Here is an 18,901-nt window from a genome sequence, read left to right on the forward strand (position 1 = left end):
AATAAAAAGAATGAACCACTGGTACATACACAATGAAGATAAATTTCACAGAAATAATGTTGAGCGAAAGAAAGCAGACCCTGAAGAGTATTTTATATTCTACTTATATGAAGTTCAGGAACAGACCAAACTAATCTATGGAGATAGATGTCAGAACAGCCTTTACTGGGCGTGGGTGGTGATGGTGGTTATTGACAAGGGAGTTCGAGACAGCTGTCTGGGATGCTGGAATAAATCTTCTATTACTTAAGCTGCATGGTGGTTACACAGATGTATACATCTGTACAAAGTAACCAATCCGTGCACTAGAGATCTATATACTTTATTATGTTCCACCTTTAAAAAAACCCTAGAAAATCAAAACAAAAAGCAATCACCAGTGTAGATGTTCTTGCGGGGAAGCAGTAGAAGAGAATGTTTGAGAAACGTAAGGTTGTAGAAGACCTTGAATGGCGATGGAGTGGCATGTGTGGGTTGTCTCCTCTGACAACCTGAGGCCTGAGGGAGGGAAATGACATAATGGAAGCAGAGATGTGCCTGTTGGACTGAGGCCTGGTCTACAAATGAGGCTGTTGCATTAGGACCCCGGTGAGGGTGATGCTGTTGAAAATGGAAACTCAGAAGAAAGAAGGATTAGTAAGGCTGGTGACTGGTTGGGCAAGGACAGCAAAGGGTGACAGAGCAGAGATGACAGATTCCGTGCTAGATGGCTGGAAAAACGATGGTTCTTTTTTGTTTGTTTCTGATTTGTTTTTATAAACATCTTTTTAATTTATTTTTTTTTTATTTTGAGAGAGAAGAAAGCACACACCAAGTGGAAGAGGGGCAGAGACATATGCGTGAGAGAGAACCCCAGGCAGGGTCTGCACTGTCAGCGCAGAGCCCAACGCAGGGCTCGATTTCACAAACGCTCAGTGAGATCATGACCTGAGTTGAGATCAAGACTCAGATGCTTACCTGACTGAGCCACTCGGCCCCTCTTGTTTTGCTCTTTAAAATGATGATTCTCATAACAGAATTAAGAAAGCCAGGAGAAAGAATCAGTTTGGGAAGTCAAGAGATGAGTGGTTTTATATACTTTAATTTTGAAGTGGTGACAGGCAGCTGTGGGGGTCAACAGAGCAATTAGGACTGGTGCTAGAAATCTGAAAATCACCCAGGTACAGATTATTTGGAGTAGATGAGATCCCTGAAAGAGTGTTGCAGAGAGATTGCAGAATGCTAGCCCCGAGAGAAGAGACTGTAGTTGTGGATAGAACCAAGATAACATACAATGAAGATCACTTAAACCAAATGGAGAGAGAGCAGGGCAGGAGATATAAAGGGAGAAGATACAGAAGTAGGAGAGGAAAAGTGAAGATTGAGAATGTGAGGGGGAGCTGGGATCATTGAGGGACCATGGTGTTGGAGAAGCCAGGAAGAAAGGTGGAGAACTTAGCCTTGGATAGGGTGAGCGGTGAAGAACCCAGGTTGTGCAATGCGGTCACAGAAATTGTCAGCATCTTCAGTCACTTCTTGCGTATTTGTTTTCAACTGAAGAATAGTTGATTTGCAATGTTAACATTAGTTTCAGGTGTACAACATAGTGATTGGACAAATCTATATGCTCACCATAAGTGTAGCTACCATCTCACCATGCAATGCTATCACAATGTCACTGACTATATTCCCTATGCTGTGCCTTTCATCCCCATGATGTATTCATTCCGTAGCTGGAAGCCTGGATCTCCCCCTCCTTTTCATCCACCTTGCCCATCCCCCCATCCTCCTCCCCTCTGGCAACCATCAGTTTGTTCTCTATGGGTCTGTTTCTGCTGTTTCTTTAGATTCTATATATGAGTGAAATCATATGGTATTTGCCTTTTTCTGTCTGACTTAATCTCACTTAGCATTAAGCCCTCTGGGTCCACCCATGTTATTGCAAATGGCAAGGTATCATTCTTTCTTATGGCTAATATTATATTATATATATAATACATATATATATCAGAATATGTTTATATATACATACATATATATACATATATATACATATGTATATGTATATATATGTGTATATATATATATGTATATATGTGTATATATGTGTATATATATATATATCAACTTCTGTATCCATTCATCTTTCAATGGACACTTTCCATTTGGGAGCAACTGTTGCAATATTTGTCCTCCAGGTAGGAACCAGAGTTCAGAATGAGTGTGACCGTGGGAGCCAAGAGGTCCCAGGTATTTAACCTAATTATGGGTTTCAAGCATAGTCCCATTTTTTGTGAAAGGGATACAAAAGTAGTTTAAGGCACCCTCCATGCCCTCTGGGAATTTATATGGTGCAGTTCAACAATGACTAAGAGCCCAAACAAGTATGAGTAGGATGTTTTGAATCCTGATTTACCCGTTTCTAGCTATGTAACTATGGGCAGGTCTCTGTGTCTCTTTTCTCATCTATTAAAAGGGGAGAATGATGATATCTACCTTGTATGTTGTTCTGGAGATTAAATGAGTTAATATAAGTAAGGTGCTTGGAACAGTGCCTGCAACATAGTAAGTAGTGGATAAAGGTTAGCTAAGATCATGGTAAAGCTATAGCAGTCAAGGAGGAAAATTCGTGTGGAGACAATTCAGGAATAGAGAGGAGGGAAGGAATGAGAGAAAAGGAATTCTAGTTTGAGGGAAACATTGCGAATAAAGTCTTAGAGCAGCAAAAGCATTGGCATTTGCGCGTGATTTACTCCATGATCCAGACCGTTCCCGCTGGGGAGTAGCGGGGGTTGGAGTAGGACAGGAGGGTGGGTGACTGACACTGGTCATAATAAAAGTGGGAGCCCGAGAGTCAGAGCTCTTTGGCTGTGATATCTATCCTGGCCCTGTGACTTTGAGCAAGTTGTCTCATCTCTTAGGACCCCAGGGTTCCTAATCTATAAAATGAAATGGACTCTATCTCTAAAATCCTTTGCATCTCAGGAGTCTTGTGCTTCACACGTGAGAATGATTTCTTTGACCCCATGGTCTATGGAATAGTGGGGTTTTTTCAGCACAACGTGAGGCTCTCTGGTGTGTGTGAGGGCGGACTTGTGGTTCTGGCCTCATTAGTCCCATGCTGTAAGGAAGTGAGCTGACCAGCCCGTATATAGACGCTACACACTGCCTTTGCAACACTTAGCAATCACCACCACTAGAGAAATCTGGGATCTCTGCGGGTGTATTTATGAAAGGAGCCCTGGGGTATTTCACTCTCAACTTATTTAGAGTTAACTCTACTACCATCCTCTTGAGGAGCCTTGAGTTTTATGGGTACTTGCCTTGAAGTGGACCCTGAGGGCTAAGTAGGAGGGAGAGAACAGTCTTTAGCCTTTCTAAAAGAAGTTCCCCAATTGTCTCTGGGGAGCTCACAAAACTAAAGGGAGAAAGCAGCACCAGGAACACCAGATGAGATGCCGGTACAACCCTAAAGCCTTTGTGGTAAGACTCACCTGCTCAGGTCCTTTTGTGACAGGCACCAAGCATGAGTGCTTTTGATGTTAGGGATTCCCCTGTTTCAGGGCGTGTTTTAAATGACCCAGGACTCTGTGTAAACATGGAAACGGGCTTTTCAGATCCTGTGCTTAGAAATCACTGGCTCTCGTGTGGCATTACTTCATTTTTCCTTTTAGAAGAAAAACTTGGTTTGTTCTGTTCTTACTTCTGTCCTTCCTGGCTTGAGCCCCTCTGGGCTGCATGCAGGGCTTTCGGCCATCATTCACCCTGTGGCAGTGTGGTGCTGTTGTTTCAGAGAAAGTTCTCTGAGATTCTTCCACCAATTGCTCCCCTCACCCCCACCTCCCGCCCCCGGTTGTCCCTGGCAGGATCTTGGTCATCAAAGCACGCACTTCTGGACTTCTGTACCAGATGGATTTTACACAACTTGGTGGATTGAAAAATAACTCGAAATGGAAGGGCCAAAGCAAATGGGAGCTATTTTGTCTGTATTTTGTTGTGCCTCCAAAGTTTTGAAGGGTTTAGTGTTTTCAGAACCTGGAATCTGGAAAGAGTGACAGTTTGCCCTTGCGTTGTCTTTGGAAGAAAGAGTATCTCTGTAGGGAGTAGACTTCCAGGACAGGAAGGTGACTTGAGCATCATAGGAGGATTCCAAAGCTGACACGTCCCCCTGGGTAATGTCAAATATGCCTTACTAGTTTAGAATAGAAGTCCGTTGAGGGTATGGGATGTATGTTTATAGTTGTGTGTGGTTTACAAACAGTGAGTTGCATGTAAGTAACAAACACGAGCAATTTAGGAGCCTCCCATCTTTGGATCTCCCTGGCTGACCATTCCCCTGAGAGGGGCTTATGAGCATCATCTCGCCCATTCCCGCCACAGATTTTCTGAAGAGCAAAACACCCGTGTCCCAGAAGAAACTATGTGTTGCGGAGGTTGTGAATAAAGGTCGAGAGTGAGATGGTTTGGTCTGGCCTCTTTTTAGAGCAGCGATTGATTACTGCTGTCTGTGTTGCCGTTTCTTCCAGAGCTGACCTGTCCCGGACGCAGCATAACTAACGAAGCTGCTGCAGGATGAGAAGATGGCAGCGCGGCTGCTCGCACCACCAGGCCCTGATAGTTTCAAGCCTTTCACCCCTGAGTCACTGGCAAACATCGAGAGGCGCATTGCCGAGAGCAAGCTCAAGAAACCGCCAAAGGCCGAAGGCAGTCATCGGGAAGACGATGAGGACAGCAAGCCCAAGCCGAACAGTGACCTGGAAGCGGGGAAGAGTTTGCCTTTCATCTATGGGGACATCCCGCAAGGCCTGGTTGCAGTTCCCCTGGAGGACTTTGACCCATACTATTTGACGCAGAAAGTGAGTTGGAGGAGACGGCAGTGCGGCTTCAGACACCCCTTTCCTAACAGGCTTAGGGGAGACGGGGGAGGAAGAACTGTCCCTTTGCCAGAGTTTGGATAAGTAGTTAATCCTTTGTTTCGGTTCTGGTTAACGGGGTTTGTTTTTCAGTGTAATTGCTGCTCAGGCTCATTTGTGGGCCTTGACGCTCCTCGAGTCTGTTAATAAGGCTTCAGTTTTTGGCTCCAGGCCAGATCAGAAAAAGATGAAAACAGATTCGAAAACGAAAACAAAAGAGAACATAAATGAAACGGGACTATTTAATAGAGTCCAAGAAAGATGGCGTACCGAAAGATGATGCAGCCAGGTAGAATCTGTCTCCCACACCCACTCAGAATTCCATCTTTACATATAAAGATGATGTAACTGTTACAACATCAGCAAAGCCTACTGTTTTGAAGGAGATGATGGATTTGTACTCTATCGGAACTTCCTCTGTCCCTTGGTGACATTAGATCTTAGCTGCTGGGGACAGGAATAGTAGAGGGTAAACCAAACTGGGCTCATGAGGAGACCTGGTCTTTGGCCTTGTTACTCAGTTGTCCGGCTTGAGCCAACACTCATTCTTACATTAGAGTCAGTTCTGTTACTCTTGCCCGTAAGAAGCACAAGTGAAATAAATACTTGTCTTCATTTGGCCAAGAGTTTCAAACTCCTCTAACAAACATTTGACCCAACCGTGGGCTTCTTTCCCATGATTCTCTTTTGCAGCAAGGCAACAGGTGGAGAAGCAAAGCCCCCTGGCTAATCCGCCAGCCAACTACTTAGCCATTGCATACTGAGGACTGACGCCAAACACCATTCTAGGGATCCCCCATTTGACAAAGGTCATTTAAAGAATTAGATTGAGAGGTGTTTCCAGATGAGGGGAGAAAAGGCTGTGTGTGATAACATATTCACAAATATAAAGCTTAACTCAACTATCTATATTAACAAAACTGCCCCATAAGCTTCCCTTAATTAAATTGTCCTTCAGGCTCATAATTTGGAAGAAATTTTAGTTTCTTGGCTTAATAACGAGACAGAAGTAAGATGAGACCAGTTGATCTCTTGACCCAGCTGTAGTTGTGAAGGCGTTTTTGGCTCAGGATGGCAAAGGGAGTTACAACGTTGTCTACACAAGATGGTCCTTCACTCACTTCTCTTGCAACTCAGGATATAAGTGCCAACAGTGGCCTGTATCCTCCACTGGGAAATATAGAAAGTTTAAGAAACGAAGCATGAAGTGATGTGAATAACAGTCAACCAGAAGTAAGAAATCCTGACTCTACCATAATGCACCATGTTTCTGATCTATATTTCTCTTTTCTCATATGTGTATTGTTCAAGATGCCTCAAATAGTTTATGGGAAAAGCAAGTTATAAATAAAACAACTTCCCAAAACTAGTTCATGTCCTTTTAGCAAGATGTGTCACCTCTTTGGGCCTAAATTTTCTCATCTAGAACTGAGAAGTTGGACAGACTTTCTAAGGACTTCTTCACATCTCAAGTTCTGGAGCTGAGTAGTTTTCATAAACTTTCATTGATTTGCTCAGTTACTCTTCCCTTCTTTAAAGTCTGGCTTTGTAATGTGGGCCTTTGCCGAGTGGGGTAGATGGGTGAGGGAGGAGGCAGGCTTTAACTTTCTGGGTTAGTGACCAAGGGAACGTGGAATCTTGGGCTATTTTTAGAAGAACATTTCATCCCATTGTAAAATTTTGAAATATTTTTAGAAATGTCTTCTTACACTTTCCTATCCTTGCATCCATGATCTTAGTAGAGGTACAAAGCAATGACAAATCACAGGGTTTAGGTTGTGCCTATTTAGGTGAGTTGGCCAATGGTGTGACTTTTTCAGAAAGTACTCTTAGTGCAATAAGTAGATATGTAAAGCCCTTTGGACCCTGGCCTTTCAGGCAGCCAGAACTGTTTTGCTTTTATTTGAACAGTTTATCTTTCCAACTCAAATGCAGATTCAATCTCCTTTTCTTAAACCCGACTTAATATATGAAGAATACACATCAACAGGGCCCAGTTTTCCTTTGCATGCCTTTTCCCCTGGTGTCTGCCCTATAGGTAGCCTCTTTTCTCCTAATGCCTCAGATTTCAGTGACCCTGGATTGGGAGTGAGGCCTCAGAGAGGGCAGATCTCTGGCCCTGATGGGTGTCATTCCTTGGGTAGGAATGTTGGTGGAGCTCCATTAGGAGACTGGTTCTTCATGATAGACAGGATGGCTTCAGCCTTTGGCCTCACCACAAGGGTATATAGTTTGTGGAAAGGATAACTTTAATTGTATTTTTTTTTTTGGGTGATCATTTTTTTATTGTGAAATATACCGCCATGCAGAAAAGTTCATAAAACATAAATACATAGCTTAATGATTGTTATGAAGCAAACAAACTAACACTTGTGACAAGAAAGAACATTAGTAGCACTTCGGAAGTATTAATTGTCCTTATAAGCAAGGGATGTTTTTGTTTAAGATTTTATTTTTAAGTATTCCCCATACCCAACAAGGGGCTCAAACTTACAACCCCAAGATCAAGAGTCGCGTGCTCTACCGACTGCGCCAGCCAGGTGCCCCAAAGCGAGGGATTTTTTAGTTGATTAATAATGTGCTGGCTCAAGTTTATTTGCAGGTCTTCCCTGGCATTACTAATACTTCTTACTAACTAGGCCTTTCACTAGGCCAAATTAGCAAGGTCTCCTCTACAAGGAAGCACACTGAGAACTAACCCACAAATCAAAAAATCCTGAGAGTAGAAATGACTTTAAGAGGACATTCCCTTATGTTTGTGTTTCATGGGCTGCCTTAAATAATTCTTCCCAAATAGAATTTCTTTGCTAAATGATAAAAGTGGATTTCTTTCCCGTTTCCTCATAGGTCTCCTTTTCTACCTAATTAATCACTTTTATGGCTCTCATTGACATCGGTGTCTCATTTCCTTCCCTCTGTTTTAGAGGGTGAAGGAAAACTAATTCCTCATTCGTAGAGTTCTCATTTTTATCCCCTTGCGGATTTCACACTCTTCCAGGGACACGGGGACATAAACCTGTGTGTCGTATTTTTTAAGACACTCTTGTACCAGCTGGTGCTGGTTTGAGCTATCATAAGCTACTTCAGGCCCTCAACAGTGTTGTGCATGTTGTATTTCACTGACTTTCCCAGCTGGTCCCTGAAAACAGTCTAGATGATTCTCTCTTTGGGTTTCCTCAGACCTGCCAGTGTTACAACATTTTCTTTGCCTCTTGGGACTTTGTTCTAATGTCTCCTTTGTTTGGCTTTCTTGTTTTTCAACAGTTGCTTGCAAAAAATAGAATATCGGGGATGTTTATATTTATTTATTTGATTTTTAAATAAAAATTAGTTATTTACCTACATGGTTAAAAAGTCAATTAAAGTTATTTGGTAAAAAGTCTCCCCTTTACATCTCTCCCTCATCTGCTCACTTCTGTCTCCCTGAACAGGTGACCACTGTTTTAGTAGGATCTTCCCGAGTTTCTTTATATATGTATATTCAAAACCAAATAGGTACTCTAAGAAGCTTGAACTTGCCAAAATGTCTTTGTTCTTGTTTTTTTTTTTCTATTTTCATAAGACCGTTGAAGTCTTTCTTTGTTTTTTTTTTTTTTTTTTTTTTTTTTGAGAGAGAGAGAGAGAGAAGCACACAAGTGAGCAGGGGAGGGGCAGAGGGAGAGAGAGCATCTTAAGCAGGCTCCACAGCCGGCACAGAGCCCGACATGGGGCTCCACGTCATGAATGTGAGCCCGAGCCGAAATCAAGAGTCGGACGCTTAACCGACTGAGCCACCCTGACGCCTCTCTCCAGTTCTTAATAATAACTTAGTGAATTTCAAATGGCCACATCTATTCCAATAACCATCTTAAGTGGGGCAGCAAGAAAGTGTACGGATTAAGTTGAAAAAGGCCTTCAGAGTTGACTCCTACTCCTTTTGCCATTTCTTAAAATTGGTAATTGCTCTGTGTGTCCTTTTCTGTTCAGAAATATAAATGTAAACAAAAATCGAAATTATAGGATGGACTGATGTGCCTTTAAATAGGGCTCGTTCCTATTGCATTAAATTACATGTTGTTTCTCAGAGTTCAGTGTACCTTCAACTCTTCCTGTCTCTTTTCCTGCAAATTGGAGTCTACCCAGAATCATAGAAAATTAGAATATTGTAGCCTTAGATATAGGCTGGTTCATCATCCTCCTCTTATAAATTTAATGGGGTAAAGTTCTTGTCAAAAGCCAGCACCCGTGTTGGTGGTAGAGTCAAAACTAAAACCCATGCCTCCTAACTCTCAGTTTATTACAACACGTTTCAAGTTCTCTGCTTTTCTTATGTTTTATTCATCGATACTCCACTCCATTGGCTGAGTCCTTCTGGAGCTAGGTAGGCAAATTTAGAGACAGGAAGAAGAACCCGCTTTTTCACCCACATCCCTGATCGTCCCTGTGGTTTTATAACCTTTTTCAGGATGGGTCCTGACAGGTACAGACAGTGCTTCTGAGGGGAAGGATGGCCTTTGTATTAGCTCCAGGATTTTACCTTCTCCAGTGAAGTTGCTAAGTCGTGCAGCGGCCCTCGACAAGCTGTTCCAGAGACTCGGGCTCAGTATCAGCACTGCTGCCACTATTCAGCTGGATACATAATCTAAAGGCAACTCATTTAACCTCTCTGTATATGTTTACCTTTAAAGGGAAGAAGATCTCCCACCCGTCCCCAACGACAGAATGGGACAGTGAAAAGAGCACCTAGCTGGAAACATAAAAACTTCCATTTTAGTTCTTTCTTTGCCCCTTGTTTGCCTTTGGGTAAATCACTTAAAATCTCTGGGGCTTCAGTTTCCTTACCTATAATAAATACAAGATAAGAGTTGGGCCTATGTCTATATCCTTCTCATTGTGTTTCACACATGTGTCTGTCACTGTTATGTTTTAGCTGGAGCAGACTGCTTTCTGTTTCCTTAGTGCCCCCTGCCTCCTGGTCTCCATTCCCTCCTCTCAGAATGTGGGACTCAGAATGTGGTCTCCATTCCCTCCTCTCAGAATGTCCTTTAACTTCATGAAACTTTTGACCCTCGACCCATTCGTCCAAGGCCCTCTTCTTCCTTACAGCCTGACTTGATTCTCTCTACCAGAACTGATTCTACCTTCTGAATTCCTGTGCTACATTAAGATCTTTAGCCCTACCTTTACTAAGAAGTGGCTTTTAGATTTAATTCAGGTTAGATATAGGAGGCATCCTGTTCCCAGCAATGTTTACAATTTTCTCCTTACCCACACACACACGGGCACACGCACATGTGCGCGCATACACACACACACACACACACACACACACGCAGTCTCATGTGCTCTTGGCAGAAAATCCTTGCTGAATCTATTTTCACACACTTTTCAACAGGTGTGCAGAGCAGAGACAGGCCGCTAAAGGAGAATTTACGTCCATTAGGTGTGGTTTGAAATTTTGCTAATGAAGTGTTGCATTGCCTGCTCTTGCACAATAAGGCTAGATGCACCTTTCCATTCTAAATAAAAACTGCATGTTTTCAAACTTTATTTTGCTCAAAAAAACCATTTTGCAACAATATTAAAAAAAACCAAAATGGTGTTTCTGTTATTTTATTCACCAGACCAAAGGGAGGCAAATGCTTATGCACCAGTGGGAGGCAGGCCATTCTCAGGGTGATGGGTTAATGATGTGCATGTATGGGGCTCTTTTCCACTCTCCAAGCAACATTCTCTAGAGGGGAAGGAATTTAGTTGAACATTCCCAACTCTAGGTCCTCTTTAAAACCTTAGCAGTAGGGGCGCCTGGGTGGCTTAGTCCTTTAAACATCCAACTCTTGATTTCGGCTCGGGTCATGATCTCACCATTCGTGAGTTCGAGCCCCGTGTCAGGCTCTACACTAACAGCACAGAACCTATTTGGGATTCTGTCTAGCTCTCGCTCTCTCTTCCCCCCCCCTCCCACCCAAAATAAATAAATAAGGTTTATTTTATTATTTTTTTTTAAAAACCCTTAGCAATAGACCCAGTGTTGGGAAATCTTATTTCTGACCCCCTGCCCGTCTAATTCCAGGTTAACATGTATGTAACTTAACCACTCAGGGAATCAGTTTCCCTAATCCTGGAAATTAAGATTATAGTATTGCACCTATTTCGCCAGGTTGTTGTGATGATCTTGACTACCCTTTACAAAATGAAACAGCCTGTTGCTCCTACCCCGCATCAGTTTTCTCTGTAGCACTCAGCAACACCAGCCATATGTTTATTTGTTTGTTGTTCATCCTCTTGTCTGCTCATTGGCCGGAGCAGTGCCTGCACTGTCGTAAGTGCTCAATCCCTATCTGTTGAATAAATTAATCTTAGGAAATATGCCTACGAAAACACTATGTACTTTTCTGAGTGCTTTGAACATGAAAGGTGACATTATGATGTTTTCTCTAATGAAAATTTTCCCATCTACCAAAATGAATTGAACTCTATAGGGAGAAGAGGCTGATTACCAGTGTATCTTTTCCTTTCCCAAAGAATTAGTTTCCTTTAGGGGCTGAGGAAGTAGATCCTGACATTTTAGAGATTTTCAAAGGGCTGGATGACTATTGTTCAGCGCCACCAGTCTTATCTCTCCTCTTGTAGAAACTTAGAATTGGAAGGAACTTTATCAAAGGTCATGGGTTGATAGCCTCCTCCTAGTGCTTGAATCTCTTCTTGGTTTGTTGGTATCAAGTGTGTATTATACAAAGGATGCCACTTCCTGAATATTCTAAGTTGTCCTGTCACGTCTGCCTTTATTAAGTGTTCTTGCTTCTTTCTTGGCTGGGTGACTTGTGTCACCCTCCGTGTATTCATTGACTATAAAGGAAATGAGAGAAGCTGACATTGGAATATATACTAGTTTGGGTTGCCTCATAAAAGAACAACCCGCTTATTCAACAAATACTTCTTGAGTATTCCTATATGGGAGGCATTGCAGGGGTGGAGCAGTCTGTTCAATTCTGTTGGGGAAACAAAGATTCATGAAGTCCACTCTTTACCCTGAAGTAGCTTATAACATGGTAGTGTATAATATACTATTTTTGATAAGGGAGCCCCAGAAAGGGCCTTACTTACCTCATTGTAATTGTAGTATTTGAATCAGGCTTTGGAGTTTAGAAAAGAAGGATAGACTGAAACATTGTAGGCAGAAAGAACAATATGAGCAAAGGCTCAGAGACCAGGGTGTAGGACAGTGGAGGAGAAAGCTGAGGGGTCTAATTGGGCTGGAATGTGGGGAAATGAGTGAGGAGCCTTGGGAGATGAGGCTGGGAGGGGAGAGCTGGAGCCAAATCACAGTGGACTTAGTGTGAGACCAGGAACTTTGGTCTTTACTTGACAAATAGTGGAGAACTACTGACGGTGTCGGGGACTGAGGAGATGTGATTGAAGCTGTGCTTGGGGGAGGTGAATGTGGCCGTGGTACGTACGGTGGACCAGATGGAAAGAGAACTGGGACAGAGACCAGCCGTGGGGTAGTGAGGGTCCAAAGTGTGATGGTGGAAGTGAAAAGTAAAGGGAGTGGATGAAGTCAAGAGGTGTTACAGAGACAAGTTGATAGGATTTTGTGATTGATTGTGGAGGGCTAAGGAAGAGTCTAGCATTCAGTCATTCATTTGATAATCTGATAAATTGTTATTGAGCGTTTTCTATATGCCCAGGCTCTGCTCCATGCCCTTGGGAACAAAACAGACAATCTCTTTATGCTACTCCGGAAACTTAGTTTTTGTTGGGGAGACAGATAATGAACAGGTAAAGAAACTCATCATTACATATAATGGTGAGTGCATTAAAGATAATACAGTCCAGGTACTTGAGAGGTTGTGGTGCTCTAACTTGGTATGGAGACTAAACTTGGAGAATCCAGAAGAATCAAAGGCTACATGCTGTCTAAATACTCGGTGTCTTAAATAGGCCTTTAGCAAGCACTAAATTATAATCTTTAAAAGGACCCATAATGCCGATCTTCTGAGTTACTTAAAAGCCAGGATTGTCACTCTGTTGAGACATTTTGCCAGTCTTCGATTTTTACATAGGCAGGGGTCCAGTACATTTCAGCATCAGTGTGAGTCACCGGGCCATCTGCAGATAGAACCTAGCATTTTCTCCAGAAAAGAGCCTCAGGTCTTCTCAAGTCCTTGCACCAGTAGCCACATTAGTGAGAAAGACACCTTTTACCTGAATTCTGGAAAGTGTGTTATTAGCTAATCACCTTAGTCATAAAATTCCACGTGATTGATTAATTCCACTATCAGAGGGATTAGTCTCTGATAGTTTTTTCCAGGGTGTGAAACATTTTTGTTTTAATAAAAATTGACCCGACGAATGACTTATTTAGTAATGACCGTTGGAATGTTGGAGGATGTCTCAAAATCAAGGTGATATCGATCATCTTCTGATGATAATTAACCATATTTTAAAGCCTTTCTTCGTCAGAGAGTAAGCCCGTAAAGTCCTTATACAGAGGAACGCTTCTCTTACTCATTGCTTCCAAATTCATATGAGTTGTAAATTCTTTACATATTGTTCGTTACATATAACCCTGTTTGACACCATTCAAGATTAGGATTGCCCCCTTATAGGACAATTTCTGCCACCTCTGAATCTAGCAGTAGAATGTTCCATATAAGCTCTGGAGAGGCACTCCTGTTCCAGAGACTTTGTTGGGGCTACAGACTTTGGCCTGTGGATTCAAGTTTGAATAAAAGATTCCCCCAATTTCAGAGGATGAAATCTCCTGTCTGCTGTTCAGGGTCAGTCCCCATCCAGGGGGCTTTCTCTAGAACTTTCTGTAGAACTTCCCTCTCTCAGTTTTCCTCTCACTGTTCTGTGCTGTGACACTGTTCTATCAGTCTTTCCCTTTTCACACATGCTCCTTCCCCTCAGCTTTAAACACTGTCAAAGCCTCTCGCACTGTAATGAGCCCTTACTTGACCCCACATCCCCAGCTAGTCTAACCACTCTTCTCCTGCCATTGAAACTTTCAAAGAGTAGCCTTTACTCAGCATCACCACCTACAAACCTCCCACCCGCTTCTTCACCCGCATCCTCCCTCTCTGCTGGCATTCTCAAGATAAGATCCTCTGTGATGTCAAATTGCCAAATTTATCGGATGTTGTTTCACTTCTTATCCCACCGGAGCTCTGTGCTGTGTTTGATACTGTTGATTGCTCCCCAATTCTTGCAGCTCTTTTCTTTACTTCCTGCATTCCTGGCTGCACTCTCCTTATATCTCAGACTACTCCTTCTCTCCCATTTCCCCCTCCTCTCCCTTAAATGTTGGTGTTCTCCCGGGTTCCGTACCTGGCCCATGTTCCTGGCACACTCTCCCTGGGTGATGTCACCTATACTCTCAGTACTCCTGAAACTGTATTTCCAGCCTAGAACACGCCTTAATATTCAACACCTTGCCAGCCATCTCTCTGGATTTCCTGCAGGTAACTCAGTGTGTTCAAAATTGAACTCCTTTCTCCCCTTAAACCCACTGCTTTCATCTGCTATTTTAGTGGATGACACCAGCTAAATTCTGGATATCATTATTGATTCCCCAATTTTCTGCAGTCCTTAAGGGTGACCAGTGTTAGGGAGCTGTCAGTAGAATGTCGCATATTTTTGTAAGTAAGAAAACATGGTGGCTCAGAAATCGTAATTGTTCACATTTCCTCAGCTGGTGTGTGGCAGAGCCAGATTTAAGTTCCAGGGATGTAGGATTTAATATTCACGGTCTTTCTACCATACCGTGCTGTCTCTATGGAGTATATTACAGACTGAGTTTTTGTTTTCTACTATCATTTTGAGATAATTTTCTGTCATTTTACATTGCCACAATATGAAGCTAGTATGTGGTGTTTTGGGCGTTTTTTAAAGTGTATTTGTTTATTTCATGCTATATCTTTAGCATGGTATCTAAAGACATAGAAAAGATGAGAAGACTTTTCAAACTAAAACAGTTCTTACGGGAGGATGAGCTAAAGGGTGGAAAAGGTCAATTAGGCACCTAGCAGAAAGTTGTGTGAAGTTATAGGTTTGTTGTATAGTTAGTATGGTATCCTTTCCTCAAGTCTAAGAGATTCATTCATATGCTCAGTAAACACATGTGAGCTCTCTACCTTATGCCAGATGGGCATCGTATTCTGCACTCTGCTTGCTGAGCTGAGAAATGGTAGTTGGAAGCTATAGCCCTGCCTTTAAGGATCTCAGGGTCCAGCGAGAGACAGAGATGTGTAAACAAAAGCGACAGTACCACATTAACTGCTCTAACAGGAGTAGGTGCGAAGTGGAGACACACAGGAAGGAAGGATAATTCTGTTTGAGACAGTGGAATGGGGCCATTTTCAGAGAGGAGGTGATAGTTAAGCTGGACCTTAACGTATACCATATAAAATATGGTTTTAAAAAATCCACCTGTTGGAAAAGAGAAGAAAGAGTAAGTTTGGGTATAAAGACCGGTGCATGAAAAGGCAGAGAGGCATAGGAAAGGCTGAATTGTTTCACACCGTGAGTTTACTTGTGACTAGAGCACTACTTTGGCTATGACAGGAGCCAAAGGTGGAAAGGCAGGTTGGATCCCAGTGTGTGCATACTAGGCAGCTTTTATTTTCTCCTCCTTCCAGAGTTCCTAGGTTTGACATAAGCTCTGGGGCCTGTTTTGAACCAGTGCAACCATACAGGTGTCTCCTAGTGACTCTGAAGAATTGCTCTACCTTGTCCTACTGGCTTCTGCCAAGTGTGTGAATACCAACTAATGTGAATGTTAGTCCTTAGACTCTCCTCTTTTTTTCTTTAATGTTTATTTATTTTTTAGAGAGAGTGAGAGAGAGCAAGACAGAGTAGGAGCAGGATAGGGCAGAGAGAGAGGGAGACACAGAATCCGAAGCAGGCTCTGTGCTGACAGCACAGAGCCTGGCATGGGGCTCGAACCCACGAAGCATGAGATCGTGACCTGAGCTGAGGCCAGACGCTTAACCGACTGAGCCACCCAGGCACCCCTCTCGTTTTTTTTTTTAAAGTTTATGTATTTACTTGAGAGACAGAGAACGTGTGTGTGCATGTGCGTGCACACACTAGCATGGGGAAGGAGCAGAGGGAGAGGCAGAGAGAAAATCTCAAGGAGGCTCTGCACTGATGGTGCGGAGCTCAATGTGGGGCTCGAACTTGTGAACTGTGAGATCACGACCTGAGCCAGAATCAAGAGTCAGATGCTTAGCTGACGGAGCCCCCCAGGCGCCCCATGCCCTTCAAGTCTCCTGACGGCCAGCCCGTGTTTGTAGCCAAGGAGCAGGAGTGGCAGTGGCAGTGGCAGTGGCAGCATCATAGTCACGTTTATTGTGTGTTTATTCTGTGCTGGGTACTGTAGTAAGTACTTTTTGTGACTCTATTTCATTCTCACAACCTGATAAAGTAGCTAGCGTCGGTCATTATGCCTGTTTTATCAGTGAGAAACCTGAGTCCTAGCAACCTAAATAAGTTGACAAAGGCCCTGACAGCTAATAAGCAACAGAGCTAGGTCTTGAATCCAGGTCTTTGTTGTATCAAAGCCTCTATAGAAACCTCTCTGCTGCTTTCTAAGAAAGAAGAGAGCGAGAATATAGAATATTCTGGAATACGAATACAGTGACTAGAGGGGTTAATACACTTTACATAATAAGCATGCATTTTGCTTTACCCCAGAGCAGCTGCAGTCTGTGTTCCCTAAGAGGGTAAGGGGGAAGAAGATCAAAGGCCACCTCCTCTTGAAGGGCAGTGAGGAAGAGAGGCCATGTAGGAGGTTCGGAGCTGCCCGGCCTTGGGGAGCAGCATCATGCTGGCTCAGCACTGGAGCAGGTACACAGCACTGCTGTTGTGCCAGGTATGGCTTCCTGCGACCAGGATATGGGCAGGAAGGGTGTCAGCTGCTCCCAGTGTGGGTTGGAGGGCACGAGGTTACAAGGTCAAACCGAATGAGAAAGTGTATACAGAAGCACCTGGAAAACAGCAAAGCCACAGATAGATGTGGCACCAGCATTGCCTTCATCCGGCTTAATTTGGGGGAAAGACCCATAACCAGCTGCTGTGATCTCTGAGGCACATGCAGGGCTTTGCTTTTTGCCGGAGTTAAAGGTATTAAGTAAGAGAGATTCCTTCGTTGACCCAAGGATTGGACTAGATGACTTGGGGTGGTGAAAAGCGTTCAGGACCAGACGCCGGGAGACCTGGGACCTGGTAAACCTCAGCTCTGTGGTGTCAGTGTGCACAGAGCTCTCTCTGCTTGCTTTCTTGTCTGTAAAGTGAGGAGTTAGATTTTTTTGAAGCTTTTTAAAATTGCCGTACGGTATGACAATTAAGATCAGAGACTCTGGAGTCAGATCGCCGCAGTTCGATTTTAAGTTTTGCCACTTAATGAATAATTGTGCGGTCTTGGGAAAGTTACTTGACCTTTCCACCTCAATTTCATCATCTGTAAAATAGTACCTACCCATTGCTGGGTGACAGATATTGTATAGGCATCTTAGTAGGGTGCCTGCCACATAGTAAATGCTTAATGTGTATTCACTGTTACTCTTCAGGTAAGTTCATGGTATAGTTATCAATGACCCAAAACAATAAAAACATAAATTTGGGATTTAGAGGTCTCTCTTGCTCAATCCTCAGGGTAGTGGAATAGAGACTTGGAAGATGAGGGCTCTAAATATTCATAGTTCAAACAGAAGTACAAGCCTAATCAGAATTTGTCCGTGTCTCATGTCCTGCTTGAGTTCAGTATTTCTAAAGGCAGCTTAGTACCAGGACACAGGTACTGAAGAAATTCAGGCCAGCTGTGCATTTGCTGGAGCCTTTCCTGAGGCATACTGGGACTAAAGTTGTGATTTCACCTGATGGGCTCACTAAGCAGATTGGGATTAAGAAAGGCATCTGGGGGCGCCTGGGTGGCTCAGTCGGTTAAGCATCTGACTTCAGCTCAGGTCACGATCTCACGTTCCGTGAGTTCGAGCCCCGCGTCGGGCTCTGGGCTGATGGCTCAGAGCCTGAAGCCTGCTTCCGGTTCTGTGTCTCCCTCTCTCTCTGCCCCTCCCCTGTTCATGCTCTGTCTCTCTCTGTCTCAAAATAAATAAACATTAAAAAAAAAAAAATAAAAAAAAAAAGGCATCTGGACTCTTTTCAACATGAGGTAGTTGTTTTGACAGTACAGGCCATTTACTTCTGAACACCTTCCTGGTCTGAAGTAGAATCTGTTTATTTTTTTATTTTTTTAAAGATTGTTTATTTTTGAGAGAGAGAGAGAGAGAGAGAGAAACAGGAAACGAGCAGGAGAGGGGCAGAGAGAGAGGGAGACACAGAAGCAGGCTCCAGGCTCCAAGCTGTCAGCACAGAGCCCGACGTGGGGCTCGAACCCACGAACTGTGAGATCATGACCTGAGCCAGAGTCGGATGCTTAACCGACTGAGCCACCCAGGCGCCCCTAGAACCTATTTAGATTCAGCATTATATTTTCCTTTATTAAAGCAGGGAAACTTTGAGAGGACCTTTGCTTGTTGCCTGCCATATTGGCTCTATAGCTAGAAGTCAAATGCCAAACCACCGTTGACCAGCGGATACCTGACTCCTGCCCTTACTACTGCTGTAGCTGCCCTGCAGATCAGCTGTATTTGTATTATTACTGGATAGAAGACCACTCTGTGCATGCACACTCTGAAAGCAATAGGCAGAGAGGATTTGCCCCTGGTAGAAGTTACCGGAATTAACAGTTTGAGTTAGGCAGGAAGAGCTAACAACTACTGTAAGTCAAACTGGCCACTTGCCTGGTACAGAAGAGGTACATAGGTCTGGGAGAATAAGGTATATATGTTAGGTTTAGGCAGGCAAGAATTGAAGGCTAGAGAAGGCAGCTAAAAACAAGAGGGTTGGGCAGTGCCAGAGATTAAAACAGTTAAGATCTACGGCCCAAACTCTGGGAGACAGTCATAAGTCAGTGTCAGTAACAGCTATAGCTAGATAGACTCAAAGGACATTGGTTTCCAGCT

General features: G+C 43.3%; 1 protein-coding gene across 9 annotated transcripts in view; it reads left to right on the forward strand.

Annotated features, from left to right (window-relative positions):
- SCN8A (sodium voltage-gated channel alpha subunit 8) overlaps nt 1–18,901 on the forward strand; it is a 177,284-nt gene that overhangs the window by 51,340 nt on the left and 107,043 nt on the right. For all 9 annotated transcript variants that reach the window (XM_045466872.1, XM_045466879.1, XM_045466871.1 and 6 more), the window contains exon 2: nt 4,506–4,835. In XM_045466872.1, the coding sequence (XP_045322828.1) occupies nt 4,560–4,835 (276 nt within the window). In that variant the 5' untranslated portion in view covers nt 4,506–4,559. The remainder of the gene's footprint in view (nt 1–4,505; nt 4,836–18,901) is intronic.

The sequence above is a fragment of the Leopardus geoffroyi genome, chromosome B4 (assembly GCF_018350155.1).
Source record: "Leopardus geoffroyi isolate Oge1 chromosome B4, O.geoffroyi_Oge1_pat1.0, whole genome shotgun sequence".
Taxonomy (NCBI): domain Eukaryota; kingdom Metazoa; phylum Chordata; class Mammalia; order Carnivora; family Felidae; genus Leopardus; species Leopardus geoffroyi.